This window comes from Phocoena sinus, chromosome 7, assembly GCF_008692025.1.
Source record: "Phocoena sinus isolate mPhoSin1 chromosome 7, mPhoSin1.pri, whole genome shotgun sequence".
In the NCBI taxonomy this organism is placed as follows: Eukaryota; Metazoa; Chordata; class Mammalia; order Artiodactyla; family Phocoenidae; genus Phocoena; species Phocoena sinus.
Window position 1 is genome coordinate 21,183,916 of NC_045769.1, and position 20,170 is coordinate 21,204,085.

The following is a 20,170-nucleotide window of genomic DNA, read 5'->3' on the forward strand; positions in this document are numbered from 1 at the left end:
ACAGCCAGTCAGGGCTTGGAAGGCATGTTGATGGCCATCTGGCCCAAGCCCCGGCTGACACTGGCTCCCCTTCCTGGGTTAAGTTGGCAGGAGGGTGCTCCCAGTCAGATCCACGGTTTGTAGATGCATCAAATCTGGGGCTTTACAGTAAGAAAGGTTCTGATGTTCTAAAGGGTCATGCTCATAAATTCATTTGCTACTTGGATTTTCCATTATAAAAATTAATTTACATTAAAGAATACAAAAGAAAACCAAATTTTCAAGAATTTGTCTTATTATTTAAAAGAATTAAGCATATGGCTTGAGCATCGTGCTGAAGGCAACCTGTATCTCTTCAATTTCTCTCTCTTAGGGACAAACCTAAATTTCCCAAGACACCAAGGAAGCAACATAGCAATTCTCAAGCACTGGACTGGGAAGAACTCAAGGCCCCTTCTCCACTGGATTCTTGAAGAATTACACTGCGTTTTAGGGTTTGTTTTCACAATCTGCAAAATAGTGTTAAGACTCTGGGCTGAAGACGCAGAGACAACAATCACACACAACAGGTAGGACTCAGAGCAACTGTCCCAAGTCCTTCATACTCTTCCAGCACCAAGCCTATGAGGTAGGTCGTGGCTCCCCTTTTTAGGGAAGAAAGTATCTACAAATCCCAAAGAATTTAAGGGACTTACATAGCTACGGGGAGTTATAAACACCCAATATTCCTGATTTCCATGGCTCAGCCTAGTCAATTTCACATCACTGTCGATAAACTCAGAAATCAAACTTGCAGGTTACATATGAAATCATCTTTGGAAAGAGCCACTTACCTAACTGTGTACATTGGCGGAAAGTTTAAAAAATGCTTTCAAACCTTGCTGCACTAAGTTCAAAATTCCCATACGTCTTTTTGGCCATACTGCCTCTTGACCACTTAACGTGACTTTCCTCTTCAATTCTAATGCCCACAGACCGTTTTGTCAGTTGTCTACACTGGCCGCTCTCCACCACCTGGTTCAGGAGATGGATTGGGTACAGGTGAGGGTGTCCTCCGGGGACTCCCACGAAATACTAATAGACCTTCTTCCATCACACACACAAGGAACTAAAGCACAGCATTTTATAAACATTCAGACCTCTGCATCTAAAAAGATCATACATCTGAATTTTTCCCACTAGTATTACATATGCTATACATGTTCCTTGGTTTTCTTGTCTGGTGGAGTTCACTGGCGGGCAAAAGTTAGTAGACATTAAAGGTTTAAGAAAGTTCTAAGAAAAAACTAAAATTGAGAAAATATTTTAATTCACTGCCTTTTTTTCTCTAGAAATCAGAAAAAGACACCAATGCTGATTTTATCAACAGAACACCCCGGTTCTGCTCGTGGTTCCACTGAAATATAATTTGAGAACCACTGGTCTGTATGTCCACGTCAACGTTAAGGAACTTCACTTGAAAGCTCCACGGCAAAGAGATTACGCCTGCTCACTTCCTCCAGGCCATCCCGATTATTATGTATAATACAGCATAAATTAAATACTGCTAGACAAGTTACCAGTGCATCCTCTACCCTACACTGTTTCTTAAAAATTACTAGCCAGTCTTGTTCATCACATGGTAAAATAACATTAAAAAAAAAAAATCACACATTCTGCCTCCTGTCATCTTATTTATTTTGTACTCTCCCAGAAGGCTAGTATCTCATGTAGATCTAAGTTTCCATATACAGGGTAATATCAAGCCCAGATAATGCTTTATGATAATGTCAGAAAATGTCAATGACTGTCATTTTCTTGGGAATGAAAATTGCAAGGTTTTTATCCCAAGAGGACAGAAACGGGTCTGGTATAGATTACTGTATAGCACTTAGCACAGTATGACACTAAAGACAGACATGAAACGAAAGTGTTTTGAAAAGACAGTCACCATAGTGGAAAGAACCCTAATATATAGGGCTATCAGGCTTGGTTATAGCCTCAGCTCTGCCATGGAGTAGCCATAAGACCTTGGGCAAATCCCACTCTCTGTGAGCTTCAGTTTCCCCCTCTATAAAATGGGGGTGCCAACTTGTTGCCAACCATAAATGACCGTAATAAGGATTAAAAGTTAAAAGAGTTTGAAAACTCTTTGCTATATAAATGTCAATTTGTTTTTTTGACTAAAGCAAAAGACATGAGATGATTAGAGCGTTAACATATATAACAAATACACTTAGGACTAATTTCTAATGACCGTTACTAAAGGAAGTATTCTCAAAATACACTAAACATAAACTCCAACTTTCTTTGAGGGATTCAGAATACATATCACCATCCTGTGGTTGCCCTGGGGTTTATCTCTATGACTGTCCATCAACAGTGATCTACACAAGTAGAAAACTGCAAATTAATACGAGATTTTGGAAGTAGACTAGGTAGGCTGAGAAATGAAGCGGGCTCACCATCCTGCCCGGGGCGAGGGAGAGAGGTTACGGGAAGACAAGGTCGGGGGACTCTGGGTCAGCTCTGCAGTGCCCCTCCAGGGAGGAACAGCTGTGCACAAGGGGACCTTCCCAATCCCCATCTCCAGCCCCGGACTCACAGTGCTCTCCTTGGTGGTCATCTCCTTGGCCGCGGCATCCAGGGCAGCTCTGGTCCTGGCGCTGACCCGGCCTGGGGCGACCACCACCATCTTGCGCTGTTTGGCTGGGAGCTGGCAGAGGACGTCGCCCTTGAGGCGCCGCAGCATGACCGTCTCCTCCAGCAGGAGCTTCAGCTCCCCCAGGTTGGAGGAGCCTGAATAATCCCATCCCCAGGGCAGCTGTGGAGGCAGAACCGAGACACAGCTCGTGAGAGTCCCCAGGGCCCAGGACTGGAGCTGTCACCTCCGGGAATGGCCTTCTCGCAACCCTCTCTTCCCTTGGCTTTGTTCAGAGAACTTCAAGTGGCTTTAAGGGATGAATAAAATCTCACAGAATACAAATGAGAAACAGGAAGGAAAAGGAAGAAAGAAAGTCAGGAATGAGAGAAACAAAAACGTGTATCATGGCGTCCCACAGTTTGGCGCTAACCTTTCCAGCAGCAAAGGCAAGCTGTCAAGTGGTTTGGTGCCTGTTACATTCAAGAACAAACGAGACACGCAGCTTGTCAGACTCTTCCCATACACTAAATGCAGAAAGTTTCCCTAGGGCTTACCCAACTGAGCCTGTTGCACAAGGTGACAGATGATGCTGTAATATCTTTATTTGATGAGGGTTACAGGGATTACGAAGCTGCTCTTCCCCAGCGTGGGCCTCACCATGCGGGACCTGGTGAATGCCATCGCGGTGGCCATGGTGGAGGCGGCTGAAGGGAAGAACCCAGAACACAGGTGCTGCAGTCTTGCTGAAACCAGAGGTGGGTTTTAGAGCGCCCAGGCAGTCCTTCATAAAAATGGTTCCTTCATTTAGCAGCTCAAGGAGGCAATGAGCAAGAATGTCTACTTCCTACCACACAGGTAGACAAGATGCTACCGATTAAAATAAAAACCCTGCCCTTCACTAACAATCTTACTGGAAACAGGACTGACTTTTACGGTCCTGTAGAAAATCAGGGAGCCAGGGTATCTGCTGCCTTAGGGTTTCAGCTGCTCATTTTCCCTCATGCCTCACCCCACCCTGGACTGTGAACCACCGAGGGCAGGGGCTAGGCTTGATCATTTTTGAGGGCCAGCGGACCTAGTATAATGCTGGAGATGTGACAGGTGTCCTATAAACCTCTGCTAGATTGAGAGCAGGAAGAGACAGCCAAAGGTGGAGCAATAAAATGATCAAAAACTGCTTCTTCTTTTAAAAAAATACACTCTGAAATCAACTGGATGTTCTCAGCAAATGCCTTCACGGTATAGGGTCGAAAATGAGCTCAGCATGGGGCATTCTTTTCAGTGGCTTCTCTTAATGCAAGAATCTGGCCACAGTTAAAAGAAAAAAAAAAAGTAGGGACTTTCCCTGGTGGTGCAGTGGTTGAGAATCCGCCTGCCAATGCAGGGGACACAGGTTCGATCCCTGGTCCGGGAAGATCCCACATGCCACGGAGCAGCTAAGCCCATGCACCACAACTACTGAGCCTGCACTCTAGAGCCCACGAGCCACAACTACTGAGCCCTTGTGCCACAACTACTGAAGCCCATGCGCCTAGAGACTGTGCTCCGCAACAAGAGAAGGCACCGCAATAAGAAGCCTGCGCATCATGATGAAGAGTAGCCTCCACTCGCCACAACTAGAGGAAGCCTGTGCGCAGCAACGAAGACCCAATGCAGCCAAAAATAATAAATTAATTAATTAAAAAAAAAAGTAGCCCTGGCCTACTGGCTGCATTATATAAAAATCATGCTAGGAACAAATGGATATCGTAATTAATTTAGGTATAATGTTCCTACCTTCTAATATTATCAACTCTTAACCTTGCAGGTTAAAACCCAATAATACCAAAGGTTTTAAATGCGTAATACCGTAATTACAATCCAACAAGCTTTTATTGAAAACTTATCATGGAGCAGGCATTGGGCTAGGTGAAAGGAAGGATACAAAGATGGGGAAGGCAGCGTCTGACTATGTTTTCTTGGATGCTGGGGCAGTGGCAGCAGGAGGAGGACAAGGGCGAATCTGAGGATGGCTTGAATGACTGCGGAGACGGTGGCCGGAGACTGGGAACCCAGGGAGGGACAGTGCAGCAGTAAAGGCAGGGAATGGCTCTGCCCTCAGCCCTCCACCCCCCCGACCCCTGGCTAAACACGACACCATGCGCCTAGACAGTCAAGGAAGATAATAAGATCCTTTTCAGAAATCAAGCGGTCTTGAGGGATCAACACAACTACACACAACCTAACCTGGACTGATCCATGGGGAAACTTTGTCAAAGGCATGTATGGCTTTAAATACATTTAATAACAGAAATCTCCTGCCTCAATAACCAGCTAAAAACGGTTTGCCATTAACTTTGCCAAGCACCACAAGTTACATTATAAGTACTCTGAATGTAAGTGGATATTTTTAAAGTACTTGAAAAGCTGTCTTTTCTTTTTCAAAAGTATTTTAAAATAAGGCAGATGATCTTATTAACATCACTAACTTGCATGGCAAGGCTTTTCTCTCCCAGGTGGCATGGGTGATGAGTGAGGGGCAGCCGTTTCTCCAAGCGTCAGTGTCTTCGATGCAGACAGCAGCTCGGCATATTTGTGACTTGATCACAAGACAGGAATCCTTAAGGTCTGAAGTAATGAGGCTTTAGAGTCCAGTTAGAGCCTCTGCACAGGGACGCTGCCCGCAGGAAAGAAGCCAGGGTGAGCTGGAGTTGTGGCTTCAAGGTTACAGTAGAACAAGTGGGGAAAATGAGAAGTGATTTGCCTTTGAGAGAGGGGCCACACCTGCCATTCTAATTCAGTGCTACTGGAACCTCACGGGAACAGGGTTTAGGCATCTGAGAAGTCTACCTTGCTGGACAAAGGACGACTGTTGAAGGATAAATCCATCACCCTGGCCACAGTTTTGAAAGTAGAGATTAGAAAGAGAAGTGAATGACTCTCCCTTTCTGGTTTTCAGATCGTGGATGTTCTGGAGCCTGGATCAGAAAGAACTACTCGGGGCTCAGGAAGAAGGTTCGAACCAGCCCCATCACCTCCCACCTGTCAGCAATGACACCAACTGGGACTTCTGCTCCACCCATCACAGCACACCAAGGCCCCAGCACACCAGCGAACAGATGAGACTGTATCCCACTGGTGGGTCTGGAGAGAGTGAAGAGGGCACAGAGGCCAAGAAGGAGAAGGCCACAGACTGTGTCTCTTCCTGAAAAGAGAACAGCCCAGTGCCTGAAGAAAACAGCTCAACTGATTAAGGAAAAAACAACGAACTCCTAAGCAAACAAGGAGCTAATTCTGTGTGCCATCCTGTCTCGGGTTATTCTGGGGAAGAACACTGGAAATGGGCACAGGCTTTGGCCAACCTGGCTATGGCTACCTGACACTGAGAGACCCCCCAGCTCAGGCCAGGAAACATGCTGTGTCCACCAAGAACGCGCTGCTGAGCTACAAGGGAGACACGGCCGCAGACAAGGAGAGCGAGGAAATCCTGGAAGCTCTGGTTGTGCTCCGCCACACTCTGGGGGTGGCCTGGCTCCTGCCGAACCAAGACACAGAGGCCTGCTTCAACCTGAAGAGGCAGAGGGAACACGAAGGAGTGAAAGAACTACATAAGGAAGGCGTCTGGGGATTACCAGTCTCAGAGAAGGACCACGTGTTGCTTGGGGCAGGGCCTCCTTGGCCATCCGCAGGTTGAACGCAGCTCAGGCATACTTTGAAAAGGCACTTGGCAACATTATTACTGCTGAGGGTGACAGGATGTCAGTAATGATCAGTCTACAGAAGAACCACGCCCAGGCCCGCCGGCACCGGCAGCAGGCTCATTCGACCCGTGTTGCTTTGTTCACTGACTCAGCCCCCAAACCGCACAGGTGGGCATGTTACCAGTTGAGGCCTATGCCATGTCTGGAGGGACCCAGCACAGGGAATCTCAGCCAAGTTCAGCTGCCAAGTGTGGAGATCACACACGCTACACATGTGCCCTGTAATACATCAGCTGACAAGGAGATTGGTGAGAAAAGACAAAAACGTTGCCCTCTACCCCTCCCTCTGCTCTCCACCTCCTGACTCTTTTCCTCTGGTTTGCAAGAGAGATGGTGGTGGCAGCTAGAATTTTCTTGATGTGTATTCGAAAGTGAGGTACTGGGGCATCCAGAGGAAAGCCCAGTGATGAATTCATCCTCCAGCAGTGGCCCTTTGTCTGGCAAGGTCATCCTTCTGAAAGTGGGGCTTTGGCAGAAAGGCACCGCTAAGGAAGATGGAGTCCCACGCTCAGCCAGATGGCCAGACTGGTGACTGCTAATGGAGTCAATGGCCAGTCAGGAGGAATTCGCATTTGTGACTAATGTAATTTAAATATTTTTAAAAATGTTGACTTTCTCATTTACGAAAGTAATCCATTTTGGCATACCTTATCTTCCAGTCATACATGAGAGAGACACAGAGCGGGGTGAAGGAGGCGGGGGGAAGAGAGGGAGACAAAGAATGAATAATGAACTATAGGGAAAGTTTCGCATCCTACTTTTTTCCACTCTTTTGTTTCCCCATGTCATTAAATAAACTTTTTTTCTTCAGTGAAAAAACACTGAGGGGGCTTTCCTGGTGGCGCAGTGGTTAAGAATCAGCCTGCCAACGCAGGGGACACGGGTTCGAGCCCTAGTCCAGGAAGATCCCACATGCCGTGGAGGAACTAAGCCCGTGTGCCACAACTACCGAGCCTGTGTGCCGCAACTACTGAAGCCCACACGCCTGGAGCCCGCCTGGAGAAGCCACCACAATGAGAAACCCTCAGCAACCAGAGAAAGCCCGCACAAAGCCATGGAAGACCCAACGCAGCCAAAAAATTAATTAATTAATTAATTAAATAAATCTATTTAAAAAAACAGGTTTTAGAAATCGTGATTTTTAAAATTTTTTTATTATTTTGGCTGCGTTGGGTCTTGCTGCTGCACACGGGCTTTCTCTAGTTGCGGTGAGCGGGGGCTACTCTTCATTGTGGTGCACAGACTTCACATTGCGGTGGCTTCTCGTGTGGAGCAAGGGCCCTAGGCGTGTGGGCTTCAGTAGTTGTGGCTCGTGGGCTCTAAAGCGCAGGCTGAGTAGTTGTGGCTCACGGGCTTAGCTGCTCTGCGGCATGTGGGATCTTCCCGGGCTAAGGACTGAACCCGTGTCTCCTGCACTGGCAGGCAGATTCTTAACCACTGCGTCACCAGGGAAGTCCAGAAATCATGATTTTGATTGCAACGGCATTTGTTTACAAGGCTTCCTCTGCCATTTTTGGAGAACGGAAGCTGTGCAGACTGTAGCTTCAGGGGCAGCTGCTCCATTGGCACCGTATTCATAGAGATAATTTGCAGGTCAGAGGCTTCCGGCCTGCTGACCGGGCACGATTCACTATAATCGACCTTTATAAGCAAAGGCCCACTGATGAGAGCCCACCAGGGGAGCCTGAGATCATGCTTCCCCCTCCACCTGTTCAAAGGCTTCCTCTGTCCTTTTTGCGCAGAGTATGTAGGGCCTCGGCCTCACCTGGAGCTCACCTCAGTGCCCTTCTCTGAGGCAAGAGCTGTTGGCTTTCAGAGCTCCAGGCACCTACGCATCGGCCACTGGTCGCTCTACTGGAAAACACTAACGTGGAATCACCACAAGCGTTAGAACTCAGAGGGGCTGCTCTTATCTTACCCTAGAGGACACTCCAAGGTCAGAGTTAGGGGCAAAGCAGAGCTAAAATCTGAATCCAGCTCTATGGCCAGTGCTCTTCTGATCACACCACAGCCAAAAAGAAGGAATGGAAAGGGAAGTGTGAAAATCAGGGTGGGGGTGGGCGGGGAAGAGGGGGAATAAAGAACAAATACCCGCTTGGCGCCACAGTAGCGAAGTCCAAAGGCGTGGAACTGAGGGAAGAAAGTTGGCCTGACGGCGAGGATCTGCGTGTAGAGCTCTGCCGGCCGGGACATGGCTGGGGTGCCCGACAGTAAGATCACCCTCTTGGCAACCTAGAACACAAAAGCCCAAGATGCTGAGACACACAGAGGACGTGCAAGGGATGTCCCCAGCACCCCCAGGAGTCGGAGCCAAGGCCCCCGGAACAGTACACCCCCGGAATCTTGCACGAACACCTTCACTTCCTCGCACTCTGACTGCAGGCACTTCTCAAGTTCATGCATCTTAGATCCAAGGTAGATCTAGATTCCAAAGACACTCCGGCTGGCCTCACTCCAGAGCTCTGGGTGGCCACAACCTGGGAACGCTAAGCGAAGGTACCATGACCAGAGAAAAAGAGCATGTGTGCTCCAAGAACCTCACGGTGTGACCCGTGTAAGAGGCTGGGCGTCATCTCCTAGGCTGCCTTGGCCACACCCTCTGCCTGCATGTACAGCAGCACTTAGTCCCTTACACTGAATTCTATCTTGTCTGTCTCCCTCACTAGACTGCAAGCTTCTTGAGATCAAGGACTGGGCTGTGTCCACCTCTGTTTTCGTAGAACAGTGGCTGGCACAAAGTAAGCAATCAATCAATATTCACTGTATGCCTAAAAATATTCACCAGGAAGCTAACTGGCGTCCTACGGAACGCGGAGTAAACTCAGAGAATCCAGCGTGGTTAGAGGAAGGGGAAGTAGGGGAGACAGCAGCAGGTCCGAACTTTTTCCAGGATGGATTTCTGACACCCAAGCTGAACCTATGATTAGATAATGACACCTAGGACCAGCCCTTTCTCAATCCCAGGAGAAAGCATCAGCCAGGGCCTGTGTATAAGCCTCTATTTGTTTTCTTTAGAGGAGAAAAAAAAAAAGAAAAAAAGCCTGTCACTAACTCAGCTGCACAATGCTTTGAGCCTAGAGGTCCCTGATTCAAGCTCATCTGGTAGTTAGTAAGGACTTGAAAAGGTGGGACCCGGATCCATCTACCCTACACCCAGCCCAGGCCTGCAGCAAGCCTGCTCAGATGAGGGCAGGATGCGCATAAACAGCTGGTCAATTCCAATGACAGACTTCGGGTTCCTCCTTATCATGACACCAACCTGACCCAAGAAGACCAGACCCCAAATCCTACCTCTTACTTAGATGAGAAAGAGGGTGAGATAAAAAAGCAGACACTTCCCTACTGTACTAGAACATGGAGCGGCCAGAGATCACTGGCGGTAAAATCCATTTCAGCTCTGGGAAGGGACCCTACTGGGGGGCTCAGTTGTCTAGAAACAGCTTGTTAACCACTGTGACCTCGAGTTAATGATGGCAGCGTAAGGCAATCGCATGCAGTCAGTCACCTAGGGGAGGAAATCAGGTTTTCAGATAGATACACGGCCTCATAAAAATAAATACAGGTGCAGCAGAGGGAAGGAAAATGATTCTTTATAAATATACAATGTATATACCGTTCCTGAGATGCACTTTTGCCCGCTCAGCAGCTGCCAAGACCTAATTCCATTATGACAGGAGAGCTATGAATTCCTGCAGCTATAATTTTCCACAGTTCAATTACCTGGGCCTTCTAACTTCCTACATGGTTTAATGCAGACTCATTAAAATAACAGTGAGCTTCTTGAAGGACGCCTGTTGCACCACTTGCCTTGGCTCGAGACCATTTCAATGAAACGGGGAAAATGAGAAGTCTTATCAGTAAGAGAAAATCAGTTCACCATCCAAACCTATTCCCCACATCATCACTGCTGTAGCCTGGGGATGGAGCCTGGGCAGCAGCTCACAGATCAGGTGCTGGAAATTAACTCCAGGGTTCTCTGCCCGATATTTATAGGATGGAGTTAACATGGAGTCAGACCTCCCATATACTGTCCAGACTAGGGTGGTGATGGGACCGTTGAAAATGGATGCTTGTGGGTGTTAAAAAAGCAGAGGCAGCATTATGGAAAGAGAAAAAAGGCCAGCTTTGAAAAGAAACCAATACGGCGTCTCATCTATTATGGAATGACTTAGCCTGCTCAGCCCCGACACGTTTATTGTCATCACTGTCATCTGTAAGGCCTTTAATTGTGCCCGGTTTCACGTGGTTTATATGCCACCCTCTACCCTTGAGAACTTCCAGTTTAGGAAAATATAAATGCATAAAACTACATAAATCAACCCTAAATTGAACGCCTTACAGGTAACCCTTCTAGCACCCAAGAAACCCACAATGGAACAATGCAAAAAAACGATTTCTATTTAGTGTCAGAGAGAAGTCAGTTGATTCACACGAGCAGGGGACTCTTCCTGCAGTCTGCCTGATCACACTGGGGGTGAGAGCAGACCCTCCAGCGGACACCACCCCCGCTCTGGCCTGAAGAGGCAAAGAGCCATCTCTCCAAACGCAGAGGGACTGGGTTTTCTGTTCTAGGTGCAGAGGAACTGGGTTTTCGACTCCCTGCTTGTATATCACAAGTACTGCCATTGTAGTACTGTACAAAACATCCAAAACCTGGTTACAAATCCAACAAAAGGGATCAGATGATACACATTCTGACAGATTTATACAATAGACTACTATTTGTAAGAATGAGGTCCAGTTATTGGGAATGAGGTGGCATGATTACCAAGATACGCCATTAAGGGAAAAAAGGAAGGTGCAAAACTGGTTGTAGAACACTCTAGGGAGGGAGAAAGGAAACACACGTTGAACGTACTGACATGGGCACAGACTAATTTTTACAACTAAACCCCAAAATCCAGTAACTGTGGCTGTCTTCGAGGAGAGAGATCAAGGGACTACGGGATCCAGAGGGGGGAGAAAGAGTTATTTTTCACTGTACACCTTTCTGTACTCTTTAAATATATCACCTAGTTAAACTACTTCAATGAAAAAGGAAAAGAAAAAGCTCAGACACCTTAGACCACTATGCTCATCTGATCTAGCCAATCGACAGACATAAAAGGACTCCACTCCCACAAAAAGAGAAACAGCTGTTTCTTAGGGAAGGATGGTGGGATTCTGAGGGCCTTTCTTCTTCTAAAGAAATAATCTAACTGGTTTAACAATAAAAAGCACTATAAATTAAAAAAAAAACCCACTAAAGGAAACTCAAACACACCTCACTGCTCACAATGGAAAAGTCAGATACCCTTCAGGGCTGGAGTCATGTGGAGCAAAGACCATGTGATTTGGCCTGAGCAGGAGTGAAGGTGGTGATGCGTGGCCAGACTGGATTTCAGAGGCAACTATCAAAAGGTAAAACTATGACCCAGAAATTCTGAGTGGAAGAATTCGTCCTAAGAGGACAAAGTATACAAGCTATGAACATACGGATGACGTTCACTTGCAGAATTATGTATAATAGCTAAACAGTGTCCAACACTAAGGGTTAAATCATGGGATGTGTCCATACCACAGAACGCTCCCAAACCATTAAAAATGATCTTGGGGGCCTCCCTGGTGGCGCAGTGGTTGAGAGTCCGCCTGCTGATGCGGGGGACGCGGGTTCGTGTCCCGGTCCGGGGGGATCCCATATGCCGTGGAGCAGCTGGGCCCGTGAGCCATGGCCGCTGAGCCTGTGCGTCCGGAGCCTGTGCTCTGCAGCGGGAGAGGCCACAACAGTGAGAGGTCCGCGTACCGCAAAAAAAAAAAAAAAAGATCTTGCCCTACAGCTGACATGTTAGAAAAATAACCAAACTGTTAACAGTGGTTTTTCTGTGTTGGAGGGATTAAACGTGATTTCAGTTTTGTTCTTTATAGCTTTCTGTCTTGCCTGCTTTCACACAGTTGACCCTTGAACAACACGGGTTTGAACTGTACAGGTCCACTTAGGCAGATGTTTTCAATAGTAAATACTACAGTCCTATACTGCCTGAGGTTGGATGCATCTCAGGATGTGGAGGAACCTCAGATATGGAGGGCCAGCTAAATATAAGTTAAAGGCACGTTAAACCCCCGCTGCTCAAGGGTCAACTGCAGATGAAAACAGAACCACCTCACTTTGCAGCCCAGGAAAACGGTGCTGTAGGGGAAGAAAGATGTCACATTTCCCAGGGGACACCACCACTAGTTTCTTACAACCTAAGCAAAACGTCCTCTGCATGCAGCTGCTGTTTCCATTCAGGAAACCCACATGATGTGGCCTATCTCACAGACAGTAGGATATAACCTAATCACCTCATCATGAACATCTGCTGAAAATATTTTGACATATTAATTATCAGAATATAGTTCTAAGAGATGCACAAGTTAGAGGAACAGTCAAGTGGTATTAAATTCGGCCCTTCTTTGGCTCTTCAAAGGCATTATTTTCCTTCTTCCCAACTCTCCTCTTATTCCCAAAATACCTAGATTCACTCATTTCCTTAGAGTATCTGATCAGTGGTTCTCAACAGAAATGGGGAGGGGTAATTCCCCCCTCCTCCCCAGGGACGCTTGGCAAGACCTGCCAAGACAATTCTGGTTGTCACAACTGAAGGCGCCAGTGGCATTCAGTGAGTAGAGGCCAAGGATGCAGCTAAATGTCCTACGATGCCCAGGACAGCCCTGTGGATAACAACGAATTATCCAGCCCCAAATGTCAACAGTGCCAAGGTTGAGGAACTCTGGTCTCGACGGAAATACAGCAGAGAGGTGGGAGGTTTGATGAACAGAATAACACAGGACGCCTCATCCTCCTCAACTGTGCCAACAGTCCAGCACACGTGAAGTCAATGTCATGGATGACAGTGGCTTCGAGACACCCAGGAACAGGCTATATTCACGGGTCCTGTTCTGAAACATTAATTCATCCGAGTTCTACGGCCAATGCAGAGTAATACATACTAGTTAGCAGTTAAAATTTTGTTTTAAATGTGTCACTCTGAAATATACCCAAGATCTGAAAAACACAGACACTGCTTTAAAAGGTCTCAGAAGCACATATTTCAGAAATCAATATTTAAGTCCAGCTTGCCTGACCAGGCAATGAGTGCATTAACAAGACAGTTGCTAAGAAGCTTTCCTATTATATCTTTAATGATATCTATCTACTGTGCAGTTTCTTTTGTCTAAACAATCAGGGGTATACAGATTTAATTTTAGTTATGGCTGTAAAATTGGAACCACAGTACCAGGGTCTATTAACATTTTTCAAAAGAAAACATATGAAAATTCCTCAAAAGAAGGGTCACCACTCTGGGAAAAACATTTACGTGTGCCCATAAATGGCTCTCAACCTATAAACATTTATAGGTAATTTGGGCAGAGAATCAAGGTTTTTAAGTAAAGGACCTTCAGGTTTGGAGGGAATGACATAATCCTGCTTTGGAAGATGTCATCATATTACCTGTTACTCCGAACACAAAACCAACTTGAAATGAGCAGACACTCAACTGTGTTTTGTGGGGAGTTGGAAAAAATTAATTTTCAAATGCTATTAAGTTTCACCAACATTTAGCATATTTGTCTTCCCTAGCTTAGGTACAACTTAAAGCTTCTTTTAAGCAATAAAAGGTGCAGTTTTAAAATCAGGTGCAACCCAAGAGCCCAAGATGAACACGCGCTTTCGTTTGCTCAGTTCATACAAACCAAAGGAGATTCCCCCAAAGTCACCTGTGAGATATTTCTACCTTGTTATGAGAGAAAAGACTACTTTTCTAATTGTACAACTTTTTTCCCTGAAGTAGGAAAAAGCTCACCCCAAATAGATGGAAGGAAATTTGGGGGCCTTCCCTCTGGTAGGGATGGAGGGGCTGGGACACAAAATATAGACACTGAAGTGTGTACCACACAAAGCATGGAGCTTATACTGCAGGTCAGAATACAATGCCTTTGGATAAAGATTCAAAGCTGCGCTGTACACACACACACAGACACACACACACCCACACCCCTTCTGCTCTGAAACCAGGACTCAGGCAGCCAAAGAGTCAGCATATGTTAGACCACCCCAGAAAAGGGTGTGGACGGCTGACCTTCCTGCTAACACAACAGCCTTGGGGCAGCCCCAGAAAAGGCTACCATCTTATCTATAAAGCAGGCCTCCGCTTTGTGGTGCGTCTTGCTGATGCCCACGGCCTGGTTCTGAGCCTGCACCATGAGAGCTTTGCCCCGCAAGCCACGTGGAAGACAGGCAGCTCCTCCTGGGCTGTTTAGAGGACCCGCTGCTGGAGGCTGTCCCTCTGCCTTGTCCGGGAGGAGCCCGAGGACAGTCCAGAGTGAGTTCCCACCTGGCCTGTGTCCTTCAACAGGTCTTCATCTTTGAGAGACAGACGACTGCACTGACCACTAGTTCCTCAGCAGGATGTTAGGAAGAAAAACGAATCTGGTACCAAAGTCCTAAGTAGAGATGCCCTGAGTCAATGCTAAGTCACATCCACGGCCCGCAGCCCTGGACTTGCGGCCCCTGCTCCCCTCGGACACCAGTCCAGCCCGAGCAAAATACAGCAGATCTCAGTGCCGAGTGGGCTCAGGCACCAAGCCCGTCCTCAGCAGCTCTCACCTTGAGGAGGGGCACAGCTGTACGACAGCGGGCAGTCTTAATGTTTTTGAGGAAGTGAGATTCATCCTGAAAAGAAACAGTCATGTTAAGTGAACAAGGCCAAATCCTGAGCAGATGGAGAGAGAGCCCACGTCAAGCTTGACCCTGGTACAGCGTCGCACTGAGGCTGCCTCTCTTAGTGCTTTCTCCTTCAAGGAGACGGCTGGGGGCCTGGACGAGGACCAGGCTCTGGGGCATCTTCTCTATGACATTGTGAGCAAGTCGCTTCATCTCTCAGGGACAGTTTTCCACTTGCAAAGTGGGGCTGGCGACTCCCCTGCCCTGCCCACCTCGCACATGGCATGGGACAAACTCCTGAAAGGTGCTCTGCTGGCTTGTAAGATTGCACCACCCCCCTGCACAGCACTAACGCCGTGTGCTGAAGACCCGTGTGTGCCCCGAGCTGGCTCAAGGCTCTGCAGCCCAGCCCACGCCTTCTCGCCCGCTTTCCCTGAGCTCCCACAGGCTCTGGCTCCCGCGTCTCCGAAGGCCCTGGAACGGACTGTAACGATCTGCGTGTGTGTCGGTCTGTCTTACTGGACTGCGGCTCCCCGGAGACCAGGGGCTGACCGCTCCCTCCACACCCGCGGCACACAGCCCTGGGCAGGGCACAGAGCTGCCTGCGACCTCTGGCTAGCTGAGCCAATGGACGAAGGCGCCTCCCTCGCAGTCAGCCCGCTGCCGGGAAACCCGAGGCAGAGTCCCCACTGCAGTCTTGTTGACATGAGTGACTCAGAGGTCCTCAAAGAGTTTTCTAAAAGCCCTTTCTTTAGCTCCTCCTAGATGAGATGTGCACTAGACAAGACGCGCAGCAAGATCTGGGAGGCCACTGTAGGTAGAGAATCCTATTTTTAGAGGAGGAAAACACCACTGGCTTTTTCAAGTCACGCGTTTGAATAAAAAACCTTTCGTGTTACCCAGAGGCACTGGGTTTCCCTGTTCTGCCAAGAGGAAAAGCGAGGATAAGCTCCCCCTGGAAACCATCCACCGCAGGCTTCGCCCCGGGACGTCTGTCACCTGGACTAGGGGTGGTAGCGGGCTGGACGGGAGTGGGGATGCGAGAAACTCACACGTCTTCAGGGCTGTATTTGTGAGCCATGTAGACACACTGAGTACTGACAGAGGAGGCCGGAAGCCAGCATCTCTAGACTTTCCTTCTGGAGTACGAAAGGAGTTAGAAGAAGGAAAGCGGCAGCTAAAAGATGTACCATCACATCTGGGAGCAGGACTCTAAACTCTAAAGCCTCCTTTAAAAAAAAAACAACTAGGGTAAAAAGTGCTTTTCTTTGGTAGGAAGGGAGCGTCCTTATATCATCTGGAAGAAAATCTACTAACTGTTTGAACTGCACGTCTGAGTCACGCCGACAGGAGGGCACCAGATGGAGGCACAGGTCCATGCTGTCCAGGCTGTAGCTCCCGGAGCCCCGGGCTATCGGGGGTTCACGTGCTCGCCTCCAACGTGACCCCCCGTGGGGAGAGGTGGGCTAGAAACCCCCAGCACAGACCTAGTAAACCACAATTTTTCAAAAAGCGCCCGCCCCTGACCCAGAAGATCCTAATACGTAGGCAGGGTCGAGAAGCGCTATTTGAGAGAAATGAAAGATTACTTCCCTACAAAACAAAGCCAGTGATTTCTACTCTCCTAGAAACCTAGTGAGGCTCCATGAGATTACAGATATGGACGTTCTTGGAGCTTTCGAGCAGAAAGTTTCCCCAGAGATAAAGTACTTAAACACTCTGCCAAGTCACTTACAATGATGACAACTCTAAAAGGGGGTTTTAGCTGCTTTTCTAACTTGCTCAGAAGATCGAAACTGACAATGTTGACCAAGCCAGCTGTCAGGCGGTCCTTCCCAGTCACCACGACGTTGATGTGGTCTGGGCTCAGAGACGGCAGCCACTGACGAAAGGCCTGGGGGTGACAGGAGAGAACAAAACCCAAGTGGTGATTCAGCCTGGCAGGTGCCAGCTGTGGCCCCGCTAACCCACCCACCGCCTCTCTCCACGCGGAGCAACGTTAACGCCCCCTGAAGACAAACTCGGTCTCTTCCCCTTCCCGCCCTCCTGCATTCAGCATAACCTTGTCCCCACGAACAACCGTCGCCTCCCTGTTCCTCCCACCCACCCACACCCCTTCCCTTTCCACTAACGGGACACTTCTCTCCTCGGTAAGCAAGCCCTTGTTAGCAGTCGCTTTGGGGTGTCTGTGGATTCCACTTCTGTGACCTCTAGCAAGATGACAAGTTTCTGCGAGGAAAGAATGCAACTCTCTTAAAGAGGAATTTTATAAAGGAATTTTTAGCAGAGCCTGGTACACCAAAGGCACTGATGATGATGAAAATTTCAGTGCTTTCTACAAAGGCACCTCCTTTCCCCAGAAATCTTGCCATCTCTAGCCAAAGCCAGTACCTGGAGCTAGTGGACGGCTACCAGGTGCCTCTGTCATTGGTCGGGAGTCTGGGTGCTCCCAGTGAGCCTGGGCTGACACCATTCTGATTCCGGGAGCGCGAGGCCAGGCTCTGTCCTGCTTATAAGCCTCTGACCATCTATTCTTCCCTAGAATTTCCGAGGGTGCTGTGGGAATCTAACGTGTGTTGAACTGTTAGCTCCTAGAGGCTCTGGCACAGTTCAGATCACAAGCACCAGAAGAGAGTGAGGTACTGTTTCGATATGTACTTTTTTAAAGTTTTGCTTTCTCCTGGGTTGGAAGGGCATGTCTGGGCGTCAGGCCCCGTGGCTGCAGGCAGAGCTGCCTCTTCCCCAGGAGCAGCTCACGGGGGCTTAGTAACAGCCTCGGCATGAGGAAGCCGACAGCCACCTCGAGGAGCACGAAGCTGGGAAAAGCTACGGACAATGAACCACATCTTCCATCCTCACCATGCTTGCTTACGTAGCGTTTCATTCATTTCATGGGACCACGCTGATCCCTGGATTTACGGGAGACAAAGCTCACAGCTGAGTGATAATACAATGGTCATGTCGGGTTTCTCTGCCATAAAGGTGCCCGGTAGACTGTGAACATCCTGCCCACACCACCTGCTACCGGCGTGGGCCCTGAGCCCAAAGACAGGAGGTGCGACCTCAAGGCCCCGGAACCGTTCCTCGCTAGCAGCAAGCATGGGGCTTAACCTCTTGGAGACGCAGTTTTCTCATCTGTCAATGGGGTTAATATCTCGTGTCTGCTGAACACAGCTGTTTAAGGATTAAGGGAAATAAAGGAAGTAAAACTATTTTGAAACTTAAGTGGGGTAGAGGTGAAAGGTGTTCTTTGCAGGGGCACCGAAGGTGCTCAGGAAGCGTCTACTGACAGACGGAAGCAAGTCTGAGCTTGGTAAGGCCTTGCCCTTCCTCCCGAAAGGCCTAGCCTGATTCTAACTCAGAAACCCAGGAGCCTGGCCTCAGCAGGCTCCCTTCCTCCTCCAGCTGAGACAGATCTTTCGGGCTCCCCAGGTCCTGTCCCCAAACTGTCATTTGATGACTCTGACACTGAGGAAAGGCCTCCTCGTTAAAATCACGGCACCAGGAGAGCTGACCTGCTCCCAGGTGAAGCGCACAGAGGACGGTACCACCACCAGGAGCGGCCATTCCTTCCGGTAATAGGCGGCTATGCAGATGGCTTGGATGGTCTTCCCCAGGCCCATGTCATCAGCAAGCAGCAGGCGGCCTCTTTTCGCTATGGCAAAACTGAAAGCAGACACGGTCAGGACAGAGCACGGCGCACTTCCCAGGGCGTCGGTTAACCCACCATCGAGCTGCCGCGTGAAGCCACACGGCTGCTCGGTGTGGGCTACCGGCTCGCAAGAGACCTGCTCCGCCGGGAGGGAAGCCAGGGGCCAAACAGGGGGCAGAGTAATAATAATCAAGGAAAGACTACAGACAGGGACAACGTGAAATGTAGTCGAAGGGGAGGGAGAAGCTCTAGAAGACAATTAGGTCGCGGAAGCCGAGGGAGGGAGTTTCCAGTAAGAGGAGTCACCCTCTGCCCGGCGCAGGCGAGGCCCAGGGGATATAAAGGAAGAGCGTGGGAAACAGTCCCTAACGAGGGGCTGGGAGGGGCACGCTTATCACATGAGGGATCTGCCGGGAAGGGAAGAAAGAAGAGACGGTGGGGTGGAAAAACGGCTTTCTCAAGATCAGAGAGGACTCTGTACGCATAAAGCTGCCAAAGACAGAAAACGCTGGAGAAAAGGAGGATGGCCAGAGAGAAGGATGGAGCAAGAGCGTTTGTCTAAGAGGGGCACCAACCTCAGCCACGTGTCTCATTACCTAGCAGCCTCCAGGGTCCCCAAGCCCTCCAGGGCAGCAGCCCTTGCTTTCAGTTTGTGAATAAAGCATGGAATTATTATTCCACTCCTTCGGAGCCCGACTGGCCTGGGTTGGAATCCCAATTCCACCACCTGGGCACCGTGTGCCTTCACGCAAGTTATCTGACCTCCTCGTGCCTCCGCTGTAACGTGGGATAACGACGAGGCCTACCCCAGAGAGTGTTACGGGGCTTCATGATGTTTAAAGCACTTAAAACAGCGCTTGGTGCCGTCATAAGTGCTGGGGAAGTGCTTCCCTTATAACAATTATTCCCCCAAAGGAGAAAAATAACCAAGACACAAACAGCGATGGTGACTTGCTCGACTGGCATATGAATCAGAGAAAAGCTAAAAGGGTCCCCAGCGCCAGATGCCTGGTCTGCGCAAACACCGCTCCTCTTTCATCGGAATTCCTGAAGAACTGATCACTGGCTCAGGAACCTGATGATAAGCCAGTCGACTAGCTCTTCTCCTTTCCTTCTCACCCAGAAAAGACAGAGAACGGCCCCTCTTCTGACCAGCAGCTGCTACGGCCCACGAGAATTCCGGGCTGCACACGGCCTTTCTGAATTGCCTGGAAACGGCGTTTCCGCCCTTCAGAAGCCAGTGCCCGACGAAGGTGGGAAAGTGAGCAGCGGGTCTGCGGGGGGCGTGAGCCCAGGACACCCAGGCTCAGCAGACAACGAGCGTCCTGTCGTGGTCCTGGCACTTCTCTGTCCTCCCAGCTGCCACACGGCCCACCTGGTGAGAGGTGGTGCCCCCTCCCCTCCCCCTTGGCCGTGGCCACCAGACTCCTGCAATGGGCGGGAAGGGAGCCCACCCTCCCCTTGTCATGCCGACCTCGGTGAAATCTTCCGGA

General features: G+C 49.0%; 1 protein-coding gene and 1 pseudogene across 2 annotated transcripts in view; one reads left to right on the forward strand and one right to left on the reverse strand.

The window, feature by feature from the left end:
* The window catches only part of SMARCAL1 (SWI/SNF related, matrix associated, actin dependent regulator of chromatin, subfamily a like 1), a 55,492-nt gene that overhangs the window by 19,514 nt on the left and 15,808 nt on the right, over positions 1-20,170 (reverse strand). For both annotated transcript variants that reach the window (XR_004350681.1, XM_032637136.1), the window contains exons 8-12: positions 18,541-18,691; positions 16,761-16,919; positions 14,969-15,034; positions 8,434-8,574; positions 2,564-2,782 (exon numbers count right to left, since the gene is read on the reverse strand). Coding sequence is in view for 1 of the 2 variants with exons in the window: in XM_032637136.1 (XP_032493027.1) it covers positions 2,564-2,782; positions 8,434-8,574; positions 14,969-15,034; positions 16,761-16,919; positions 18,541-18,691 (736 nt within the window). In the remaining variant the exon portion in view is untranslated. The remainder of the gene's footprint in view (positions 1-2,563; positions 2,783-8,433; positions 8,575-14,968; positions 15,035-16,760; positions 16,920-18,540; positions 18,692-20,170) is intronic.
* LOC116756555 lies at positions 4,186-7,248 on the forward strand (annotated as a pseudogene).